We start from the raw sequence: 12,179 nt of genomic DNA on the forward strand, positions 1-12,179 counted from the left end.
TGGCTGATCGACAAGAGACTGATTCGCAAGCACGACTGGAGTAGGACGTTTCTCAGTGGTAAGTGTCAAGTGTTAACAAGTTTGTGGTAATTATAAGATGTGATAAAACAAAGTTACTCTCACAGCGTAGGATACAGCATCTTCGCCACATGATGTTAACCACACAGACATTTTACTGTTTGTGGGCGGGCAAGTTGGCGACGTAGAACGTGGGCAGACATTATGCAAATGTATTTTAAGATTCAAGGTAACCTACACTACAATCATTCTATTAATGATCCTTCACCAATGAAATGCAATGAAAAACAGTGACCACACCTACCTGATATGAAGGTGACCCATATCTGCATTCCCCAGAAGGTGGAGAGAAACATGAGGTGAAGGAGTTTGGCAGTGACGGGAGGCTCTCGGTCTGTAGACATTGTCACAGGCACACTATCGTCTTTCACCTCCCTCACTCACTGTCACTATGCTGTTTAAAGGTGTGACACAAAAATTACATCAGCCTTATTGTTCTTAAATCACACAAGATTTATGTAAGACTCAGAAGTCATAACAGTATAAATGTCTTAAGTCATGTACTTGATGCATCATGCACACTACAAAACACACCCTGCCTTATAAACAAAAGAGGTAGAGGCAATCACCTTTTACCCACGACTAACAGGGCATACCATAATGGAACAAACCTTCTTAAATAAGATCTGCACCTAATATAAATCATATCAGGCACACTGACTGCAAACTATTGTGTGGTGGTAACAAAGCAACAAGACAAATGGAGAATACTCTTAAAATCTGAAAGTAAAACCAACTTAAAATGTTTAAATTCTGTCACAAATATGTTGTTCCAAACCAAGCATGACAACCATAGTCAGGGTTGCCAGATCTAAGTAACAAAACTATCCCAATGGCCAATCATAACTAACCCAAAACTACCCCACTGACCCTAGGCCCAACATAACTTAAAATATGCTAATTTCATACATAAAATATATATTTTACAGTCATTGGTATGCATTAAACAAATCACAATATAAACAAAATCACTATAGGCTAGAAGTAATTATATAAAAAAAAACAGTCTTTCAAAAAAAATGCACCTTCTTCACAACAAATTTGGTAGAATATAAAATGGGTGAAATATTTCAGTACAAGCATCTCAGTCAAATACAATTTACGTAATGAGTAAAACCTCTTGTAAAAACGTAAAGAGTAAAAACTCTTGGCAACCCTGACCCATGTCACCATTCACTTCATTGTGTGGGAAAATGTGCCAAGAAAGTGACATATGACAGAGACTGTCAATCTAACTAACATGTTTTGTGCTCCACATAAGAAAGAAAGTCATACGAGACATGAGGGTAAATATATAACAAATTTATATAACAAATAATATATAAAATATTTTTGGGTGAACTGTCCCTTTAAGAATCGTAAGCGTAAGTGAACTACTCTGATTCACTACTAATGCCATGTCCAGAATGTGGGCTGTGTCTCAAAACATACTACGCTGCCTACCTAGACTGCATCTTTGGCTCATTCTGAGTACGCACGCGCCTATAATTACTATACAGTCTATGATAATTACGCATAGTGCTGTCTATATAGGCAGCTCGCTAGTTCAGATACAGTCATGGTGTCCAAACCTCCAAAGCTTCCGATTAAGCACAGCAACTCAACATCAGAGGAAAATTCTTTCCTATTTGAATTGGCACCCATTTACAGTAGAAGACAGACAAGCTCTCGTAGCACGTCATTTCTGTTGCGGCTACACCTGGATTATGACAGACTGGATTTCATTACTGCTACATGCTGTCTCCATGATGTCGATCTACTTACCAGACGATCACCCGTGACTATGTAAAACGTCGATGGCCGGTTGCGCGTCACGGCCAGTAGCAACACCATAAATGTACGATAAAGGAGGAACCGGTGTGCAGCCGCAATAGCGCTCGGACCGGTGGGCGGGGTTTATGCGTACTCGGCATTCCAAGCGGTCGGAGTGGTTTGGTGGGCGTGGTTTGTGTATGTTGTCGTTATTGTTGGGCGTGGTTTTGTACACTGGTGGGCGTGCTGTGTGTAGACGGGTTTTCTTGATTATGGTAATTATTGATGAATGGAAAATGTGTTTCTTGTACATTTACAAACTCACACACACACACACGTTGAACCGTTTAACTATTTAAATGGGGAACAAAACTAATTTATTGTTTTATATACAGCTGCTATTTATAAATGCAATGCATATAACCTAATCCTAACACTTCTTAACTGAACCTGCAATATTTATACCCATTAAATACAGACCATAAAGGGTGTGAATGAGCAAAATCAGTGACAATAATATAAAGTAGACCTAAAGTATAGCCTATGTTATGAAATTCCATAAATTTACCAAGAAAAAGACACTTTTTACCTGCGTCCCAAATTTTATATAAAAATGCTAGTGTTTTACTTGTTTACTACTACTTCTACTACAAATACAGCTAAATCAGTAATACTGTGAAGCATTTTTACAATTTAAAATAACTGGTTTCTATTTGAATATATTTTACAATGTAATTTATTCCTGTGACACAAAGCTGAATTTTCAGCATCATTAATATTCAGTGTCACATGTTCCTTCAGAAATCATTCTAATATGCTGATTTGCTGTTAAAAAACATTTATTATTATTATTATTATTATTATTATTATCAATATTTAAAACAGCTGAGCATATTTTTTTCCGGATTCTTTGATGAATAGAAAGATCCAAATATCAGCATTTATCTGAAATAAAAAGCTTTCGTAACATTAATATACACTATACCATTCAAAAGCTTGGAGTCAGTATAATTTTCTTTTCTTTTTTGGGGGGGAAAGAAATTATAAAAATTAATACTTTTATTTAGCGAGGATGCTTTAAATTGATCAAAAGTGAGGATAAAGATGTTGATAATGTTACAAAAGATTTCTATTTCAGATAAATGCTGTTCTTCTGAACGTTCTATTCATCAAAGAAACCTAAATAAATTCCACTCAGCTGTTTTCAACATAATATTAATAATAATAATAATAATAATAAATGTTTTTTGAGCTGCAAATCAGAATATTAGAATGATTTCCGAAGGATCATGACTGGAGTAATGATGCTAAAAAATTCAGCTTTGAAATCACAGGAATAAATTACATTTTAAAAATATATTCAAATAGAAAGCAGTTATTTTAAATAGTAAAAATATTTCACAATATTACCGCTTTTGCTGTATTTTGGATCAAATAAATGCAGGCTTGGTGAGCAGAAGAGAATTATTTAAAAAACATTAAAAATCTTACTGTTCAAAAACTTTTGACTGGTAGTGTATATACTGTACACACACACACACACACACACGTAATATTATTACAACTAGTAGTGGTATTACAATAATTAAAACACTTGATTTTTTTTGACAAATATTTGCATAATTTTTGTACAAAGCATCTGATATGTCAGCAGCTGTTCACCACAACAAAGGACCAGTTAACTGATAAAGTCCTTAATTATAGCTGTTCTGACTGTAAATATTCACAGAAAATAATCACAGCATGCACTCTCACTGTGGCTTTATAGGGCATGTTCAAACTCGTGGATTAATTAGTGCTCAACATGTCACTGGTTTGTATTTAATGGGTGTGAATGAGCAAAGGACAGGCTAATTCTCTTGGGCGCTTTCTTCACTGTTGTCTCACTGCTTTGATGAACAGTTGTTCAGGGCATAAGATTACAGCAATTACTATGTGCAGCTGAAGGAGAACAACATCAGTGATTCCTAAAAATACTAGGAACTTCAAGCAAACATTTGTGTAGCCTAATAGAAAAGAAAACTTTGTATATTATCTAGGTGATACACAAATCTCTATGTTGTCTATGGGGAAGCTTTGGCAGGTTTGGGGGCACAAAACAGATATCTCTAGCCCTTCAAACTGAAGGAACCTATAGAGAAACACATTTCATTTTATGAAATAATTTGCTTGTGCCTCTGGAAATGCAACAAACATGTTTTTTAGACCTAAAATACTAACCTATGCAAGTGATAATACTAATGACATGCTCATGTTCCTATAAAATAACAAGATCTTATGCAGAAGAAACCTGTCAATTTCACAGGCACCAGAAAGAAAAGATGTGAATGTGGCATTCAGTCACTAGAGGGAGACATGGTCAGCGGTCCGTTGAGTCTCAATAGTCTGTAAAGTAATGTTCATAAAAGCTAGTTATTTAGCTGTGTTTGTATTAGCGTTGTCAAACGATTAATCGCATCCAAAATAAAAGTTTTTATTTACATAATATATGACTATACTGTGTATATTACTGTGTATACACATGCATGTATATATTTAAGAAAAATATGTTGTTTATATATTAACTATATTTATTTATAATATAAAACATTATATATATATATATATATATACTGTACATGTAAATATTTTCAAAATATATACTGAATGTGTGTGTATATGTATACATAATAAATAATATATATTTTAATAAATAAATATTTAGAATCCTTTTCCATCATTTTTTTTTTTTTTTGAGGATAATAGATATTAGTTATGATTTGTATGGTTTAGTTTTTAGGGGATATTAATAATGTTGCCAAAAAGATAAAAATGTTCTCTTGAAGCAAGGATGTCAATTAATATGACAAGGAGATGACTGCTGAACAAGGTATTATCATAATGTGCCGGCATCATGTTACAGAGAGAGACTGGGAGCCGTTAATGTTCATCTGGAGCAGATGAATGATTATTTTTTATAGCATATGTTCCTCAGCCATAAATCCACTCAACCCAACCAATACACATTAAGCACCACCATAAAAAGCAGGAAAACTTTCCAAAGGCTCCATTATTAGAGATTCACTGAATATGATCAAAGCCAAATTCACTGTTATGGACAGCACAGCAGTCTGTAGAGGAGTTAAATTATTAATTTTAATGGGTATGTTGAGACTGCTAATTATGTGACATCCATACACTTTCAGTACAGTGAAAATACAAATACAGAAATATATTGTATAAACACAGTATAAAAGGGCAAAAACACGTTCAGAAGGCCACAAATACAGTATTGTTATAGTTTTGTTCATAGACCTAAAATAACCTAATCTGTGTAACCAACAATAACAGTAACTGTACTAATGACAAAATTAAATCCATAATTATCACAAATACTGTGTATGTGCTTTCTAATAAAAAGTGGTAGTTTATGGGTCTAATACAAATACTAAATGCATTCACAAATTGTGCCAGGCTTATATAAGAAGTGCTCTAATGATTTTAGTAGATAAAATATCCCTTTGAATACACCTCAGAAATAAATGACTGTGCTGAATATTAAGACATTAATGTTGAGGTAGGCAACATTCACAATGTAGGAAAATAGAGAATATCTTCTCAAATATGATTATTTTTTTTAAATAATCATTGGTAACTCTTTTATTACAAAATGAAATCAATTATATATAATGCTTAACAGATCATTATACAAAGTACTCTAAAATAGTTTCATTTATAGTTTATTTATTCACCTTTGAATGTACACGAACTGTCTGTTAAGCAGTATATATTGTTTCAATGAATCTAAGCATGTATTAAACCTTAGGAATAATAAGGGCCTTTACTTTTTTGTCTTAAACATAGATATATGACAAGGGGGTTGAAAACGTAGCTGGTGCTCCTTCATGAAATAATAGTATTTGCCCAATGTGTTAATTTCCTTCAACAAAAGGGAAGTACAGTTTTTTCAGCTGTTCTACTGGTCACACCTTTCACGTTTGTTTGGATTCAGTGTCTTGCGGTCTTGCAGATTTTGTCATAGACTTCAGGAAATGCATCTTCACAGTTGAGTTGCTTTCTGAGTTTATGATACAATGTGCCATCGAACATTTCCCAGAATTCTTGTCGTTCCATATATACATCAGCATACAGCATCTGGAATCTAGAAATGGAAGGAAGGACTTGTGTTATACAGTACCCTACAGTATTACTTCAACAATTACATTTTAAAGACCTTTTTCACAGATAATTTTACTGAATTTTAGAAACAGGTTGTTGAACTTTGGCCTAATCATAAGTCATAACTGACCCATGAACGTCTCTGACAAACTTCTCCAGCTGCCGTGTGGAGGATCTGGCCTCAAAGTGTTTGACTTTGGGCTCCCCATACGCTCCGATATCAACATACAGTTCATCTTCATCTCCTTTAGGATGCACCATTCCTGGCTTGTTGGGCAGCACGAAGGGACAAAGCCACAGAGGATACACCTACAGCACACACATAACCATCAACAAATCAATGCACTACAGTGTTGTACATCCAATCACTTTTTTAAACAGCAATATTGTGAAATATAATTACAATTTAAAATAACGGGTTTCTATTTTAATAGATTTAAAAATGTAATTTATTCAAAGCTGAATTACTCCAGTCTTCATTGTCACAAGATGCTTCAATTCTAATATGCTGATTTGCAGCTCAAGAAACATTTCTTTCTTCTTATTACTGTTGTTAAAAACAATTGTACTGCTTCATATTTTTGTAGAAACTGTGTTACATTTTGTCAGGATCTTGAATAGAAAGTTCAAAAGAAGAGCATTTATTTGAAATAAAAATCGTTTGTAAGATTATTAATGTCTTTTCTGCCACTTTTGATCAATTTAATGCATCCTTGCTGAATAAAACTAATACTTTCTTCCCCAAAAAAAAAAAAAGGTTGAATGTTTGATATATTGGTTATACTGTCTCTTTGTCCATCATAGACATTGTTCTGATTTGGCTGCTCTAGAGCTGTTCAGTTTATACTCATAAAACCTGGAAGAGAGTTAGCTTTTCAAGTCATGCGTTCCCCCAGGAATTTCTAATGGGTTTTCAGAATAGCAGCTTTCGATTTTTGAGTAAAATAAGGTCTGACTGTGGTGAACATTACTGGAACAGACCGACACATTTTGTTCTACAGTAAAAGACATTTTAGCCCCATTTCCACCACAGGAACTTTCCCCAGGAACTAGGGACTTTGGGCCGTTCCTCGGTGTGTTTCCACCGCAGGAACCAGTATCTAAATAAAGTTCCGGGTAAAACTTTGCCCCTCAGAAAGTCCCTGCTCCTGAGGAAGTACTTTTTCAAAGGTCCGGAACTTTCGGGGGGCGGGACTTGTGCGCTGAGCATGCTGATTGGTTGAGTTCAACCACCATATTCGTATAATTTTTTAAAAAATATTACTGTTATTGTGTCATGAAATGTAGTTTTAAAAGCATTTCAGGCGAGAATGTAGTTGTTTAAAACTCAAATCTGTGGTTTATTTATAAAAACAGCGCCTATTTGAAAATGTGCTTCGCCGATTTGCTTATGTATACTGACGAGAACCAGTATCTAAATAAAGTTCCGGGTAAAACTTTGCCCCTCAGAAAGTCCCTGCTCCTGAGGAAGTACTTTTTCAAAGGTCCGGAACTTTCGGGGGGCGGGACTTGTGCGCTGAGCATGCTGATTGGTTGAGTTCAACCACCATATTCGTATAATTTTTTAAAAAATATTACTGTTATTGTGTCATGAAATGTAGTTTTAAAATTATTTCAGGTGAGAATGTAGTTGTTTAAAACTTAAATCTGCGGTTTATTTATAAAGACAGCATCTATTTGAAAATGTGCTTTGCCGATTTCGGAGACTTGAGCTCCGTGCAATCAGCGGCGCTCAGTGCTCATGTTTCCCGACGAGAGCAGCCTCAACTTGGCTAGTCCTTCTGACATTTGCCGCTGGCTCTGATGTCTCTGCAGTGGTTAAACATAAAATGTCATTCGTTTTGGGTAAATCTAATCTATGGTCTTTATTCTATTATTCTATTAATCTATTAATATGTTAAAATGAAAATTAAAAGAGGCAATACTGTTTTATATAATACTTTGTTTCATTGTAATGTGTGTACGTTTCCTGAACTACATTTCTGCGGCTATTAATATGTTTAAATGAAACCGAAAACAGGCAGTGGTGTTTGATATCATATTTCATCTTATTGTAAATACAGTGAGGAAAATTGCAGTAGCCAAGGTGAGCTGACTGATGTTATCAAGTAACTTAAGCTGCTGTTTGCAGAATTACCGGACTTGCGTCGTCCCGTCTGCGGGAGTTCACACTCCTGAGGTGAACTCGCGAAGTCCGAACTACCGAGGATGCAAGTCCGAAATTTGCGTATTTGGTATTGAGAAACGCGCGCAGACCTACGTCACCAGACTATTTGCCTAATCTTCTCGGTACTTTAGACCGCGATGGAAACGCAGACAGTAACAGGTCTGGGGGGGAAAAAAGTTCCTGGGACAAATTGTTCCAGGTAATTTCGGTGGAAAAGCGGCTTTTGATGCCTGCTTTCACTTGAAATTAATATACAATTTCTTATTGAAGCTTTAGTATGTTTTGAAATAATAATGTAACATTTATTAATATTTAAGAAATGCATTAATATATTTTTAAAATAAAAAAACCGTATACAAAACTGTATACATTTATGGTATTAGCTATCAGTTCTCACCTAATGTGTGTATATCTATGTGTGTGTTTGGATGTCTCACTCACATGTATGTCCTCGTGGAAGCGTAGGATGGCAGTCTTGATGTGCTTCATAGGGACCAGCATGTCCTGCACCACGTGGTGCTGCTCGTATAGTTTGCGGATGGTCTCTCCCTGAGTGAGCTTCAGTAGAGAGATCTTAGGAGGAACCATCCAGCCAAACACATACCTGAACAATGGGTTATTCCCAAACGGAATGATGTCCTGAAAAACAGACAAGGAATGGTGGATGTAAAATAATATGAAATAGATAAGGAGAACAAGATATAGAAAAAGATGACAAAAGAAATGACCAATCAATATGTTCAGTAATTAAAGGAAGTGTTGTTAGCAAATGTAAGTATATGTGTATACATACTCCATTCTTCATGTTCAGAAAAGTCATGTTTTACAGTCAGAGACACTCCTTCTGACCTTGTCCATCTTTAGCTGCATAATTTATTGAATAATGTTAGACTAGTCCTGCCCCTCAACAGACAACGCACACTTCCTGTAGCTAATGGACAGCTTTAGTGGATATAATGCATCGAAACGGTGTACACTGAAACTGAGTATGTTTGAGAGTGAAAGAGAAGGGTTAAGAGAGAGAGAGAGAAACGTGGCTTGATTGAGATGGAAGAGAAGGATAATAGTCTTCCCTATAACTATGCATTATGGGACAAGTGAAAAATGCTATAGCTAATGGAACCATAGAGGAGGAAGTGCATGTCTGACTAAGTGTCTCAAACTCTTGATGCACTTAAAGTGTACACCACAAACCAAAAGCCAAATTGAAAGTTAAAACTTGTAACAGGCTTTCTCAATAAGAGTCTGATATTAATAATATAAGATACAATCCCTAGAGATCCAATCATAATACAAGACTAATCATACAGCAAAATGTTAGCATAACTGTGGAGATCATAATCGAATACTAAACTCAAATTACAGTGGACTAGAATAAATAAAATGGTTGTATTATAGGATAATCGTTGAAAAATAAAATGGATAAAGGAATAATAAAGACAATCCTGAAAATTTAGAATAATGAATGCAAAAATTATAATATATGTACAAGTAGATATAGATAGAGTGCTTCCAAAAAGTATTTATACATTTAAGCTTTACTTAAAAATGTAAAAATGTCATTCCATTATATAAAACAATATAAAAACAAATGACATTTATCTGAAATAATATAAGCAAATCATTTCAAAACAAACGTTTTTTTGTTTTGTTTTAAATGATAAAACAATAAGATACACTACCATTCAGAAGTTTGTTAAATTGATAAAAAGTGACAGCAAAGCCATTTATAATGTTTCAAAGGATTTCTGTTTCAAATAAATGCTGCTCTCTTGAACTTTCTACTCATTGAAGAATCCTAAATAAAAAAAAAATTTAAAAACAGGAATATATCACACTTTAAAATATACTGAATAAAAAAAACTGTAACATATATTTCACAAAATTACTGTATTTTTTTTTTAAATAAAATAAAATAAAATAAACACAGCCCTGGTGGGACTTTTAGAAACAATAAAAAAATCATATAACCCCAAACTTTTAAATGATGGTGTATGTTGTGTAAAATGAAGAATTGCTGTAAATCAAGTTAATGTGATTCTACACAACTATGTGAACTTGAGAAATATGACACTACACAGCCACTGAAAATCACAGTGTTTGTTATTTCTTAAAAAACAAAAAGACAAAATATGAAAAAAATAAGAAGATAATTTGGTAGTTGTGCTGTTGAGTGAAATTTCCCAGAGTAATGTACTTGTAATTCCCAGAAGATGCTGCGGGTGTGTCTGTGGTAATAGTGCCGGAGAGGAATGTACTCCACTGCAACACGGTTCAGCTTCAGAAAACCCTCCACATGCCGAAAGAACCACGGCTTGTAATAGTAACCTATACAGTTAGTCTAAAAGACAGAGAAAAACAGAGACAAAATTAAATGCTATGATAACACAGTGGTGTTCAATTGTAGATAAACATGCACCAGTGCTACTGGGAACGTTGGCTCCTCAATGGCCGAACTAGTAGCAACTGGGTCATAGAAAAAGTAAAGCAATCAGATTTGCATTACAGATATTCATTATCACCTTGTCAGGCTCTGCATGATCTGTCATGGTGCCCGTCATAATCACAGCCTCGTCCCGAGAGTACTGCAGTCCCTCCACAAACTGGTTCTCCTTATTGGCTGATTCCTCTGCAAACTTCTTGCAGATAGCATCCAGGCCACGTATAGATTCGTAGCGAAGCTTCACCCATTTGCGAGCTGGGATTATCCGGATCTCTGCCGCAACCAGGAACCCCAAAGTACCGCAAGACCAGGGAACGGCATAGAAGAGGTCCGAGTTTTCTTTCTGTGAGCAAATTTTAAAACATTTGTTTTAACATGTCTATGTTTGTGTTTGTTTTATATCATCTGTAACAATGCCCTCACCTCAGTGCAGCGGACCAGACTCCCATCAGCCAACACAAGCTCAAAAGCCACACAAATGTGCTGAAACAGGCCATAGATGTTAGATGAAGACTCAATGCCTGTTCCCATTACCAGCCCACCTGAACACAACATGAGACATTCGTGAGAGACAGTTTCTTGATGGGGAAGACCTCTATCACAATAAACTGAATGAAATATTTAATATTACTTAATATTATACTACTGTTCAAAGGTATGTTCAAAGTTAGTTTTTTTATGTCTTTGAAAAGTCTCTAATGCTCACCACAGCTGCATTTATTTGATTTACAAAAATAATAATAATATTGTGAAATATTATTACAATTTAAATGAACTGTTTTCTATTTTAAAGGGGTCATATGACGTTGCTAAAAAGAACAGTATTTTGTGTATTTGCTGTAATGAAATGTGTTTATGCGGTTTAAGGTTCAAAAAACACATTATTTTCCACATACTGTACATTATTGTTTCTCCTCTATGCCCCGCCTTTCTGAAACCCGTCGATTTTTACAAAGCTCATCGGTCTGAAAAGTGAGGTGTGCTCTGATTGGCCAGCTATCCAGTGCGTTGTGATTGGCCGAATACCTCAAGCGTGTGACGGAAATGTTACGTCCCTTACCATACTGTGATGCCCTGTCCGGCCGGAGCGACGAGACAAAAACATGAAAACCCATTATAAACGAGGCATTTGTTGCATCCAGTGGGGATATAATTACTGATTATAATGACTTATACTGTCTTTTTACGCATTGCGTTGCGTATCGCGCCGCGTAAACATAAAACCATGTCTGCATTTGTGATCGGAGAAATGACAAACAACAAGCGCTACTCTGCACTGCTCAAAACTTCCGCTTCGTCCACGGTGAAAGCCGAGCCGGCGATCCACAGCGCGAAGTTGAAGTATCAGCTATAGGTATGACGAAGCGGATATCGTCCTCTTTTAGAAGGCCAAACAAAGTAGCTTCGGTTTCTGCATTTTAAATAGTGCTGTCAAACGATTAATCGCGATTAGTTTTTGTTTACATACTACAGTGCCATGACAAGGTTTTTGCCCCCTTCCTGTTTTTTTTTATTTTTTGCATATTTGTCACACTTAAAAGATTCAGATCATCAAACAAATTTTAATATTACACAAAGATA

At 35.3% G+C, this 12,179-nt stretch overlaps 2 protein-coding genes across 2 annotated transcripts in view; both read right to left on the reverse strand.

The window, feature by feature from the left end:
* Positions 1-1,957, reverse strand: part of LOC107687197 (transmembrane protein 205-like) — a 5,325-nt gene extending 3,368 nt beyond the window's left edge. The window contains exons 1-2 of the mRNA XM_016484427.1: positions 1,843-1,957; positions 323-472 (exon numbers count right to left, since the gene is read on the reverse strand). Coding sequence (XP_016339913.1) covers positions 323-422 — 100 coding nt within the window. The 5' untranslated portion in view covers positions 423-472; positions 1,843-1,957. The remainder of the gene's footprint in view (positions 1-322; positions 473-1,842) is intronic.
* Positions 1,958-4,613: 2,656 nt separating this feature from the next.
* LOC107687183 (delta(24)-sterol reductase-like) overlaps positions 4,614-12,179 on the reverse strand; it is a 13,056-nt gene continuing 5,490 nt past the window's right edge. The window contains exons 4-9 of the mRNA XM_016484414.1: positions 11,022-11,140; positions 10,678-10,941; positions 10,353-10,496; positions 8,597-8,794; positions 6,119-6,297; positions 4,614-5,971 (exon numbers count right to left, since the gene is read on the reverse strand). Coding sequence (XP_016339900.1) covers positions 5,818-5,971; positions 6,119-6,297; positions 8,597-8,794; positions 10,353-10,496; positions 10,678-10,941; positions 11,022-11,140 — 1,058 coding nt within the window. The 3' untranslated portion in view covers positions 4,614-5,817. The remainder of the gene's footprint in view (positions 5,972-6,118; positions 6,298-8,596; positions 8,795-10,352; positions 10,497-10,677; positions 10,942-11,021; positions 11,141-12,179) is intronic.

This window comes from Sinocyclocheilus anshuiensis, unplaced genomic scaffold, assembly GCF_001515605.1.
Source record: "Sinocyclocheilus anshuiensis isolate Anshui unplaced genomic scaffold, SAMN03320099.WGS_v1.1 scaffold1355, whole genome shotgun sequence".
Classification (NCBI taxonomy): Eukaryota; Metazoa; Chordata; class Actinopteri; order Cypriniformes; family Cyprinidae; genus Sinocyclocheilus; species Sinocyclocheilus anshuiensis.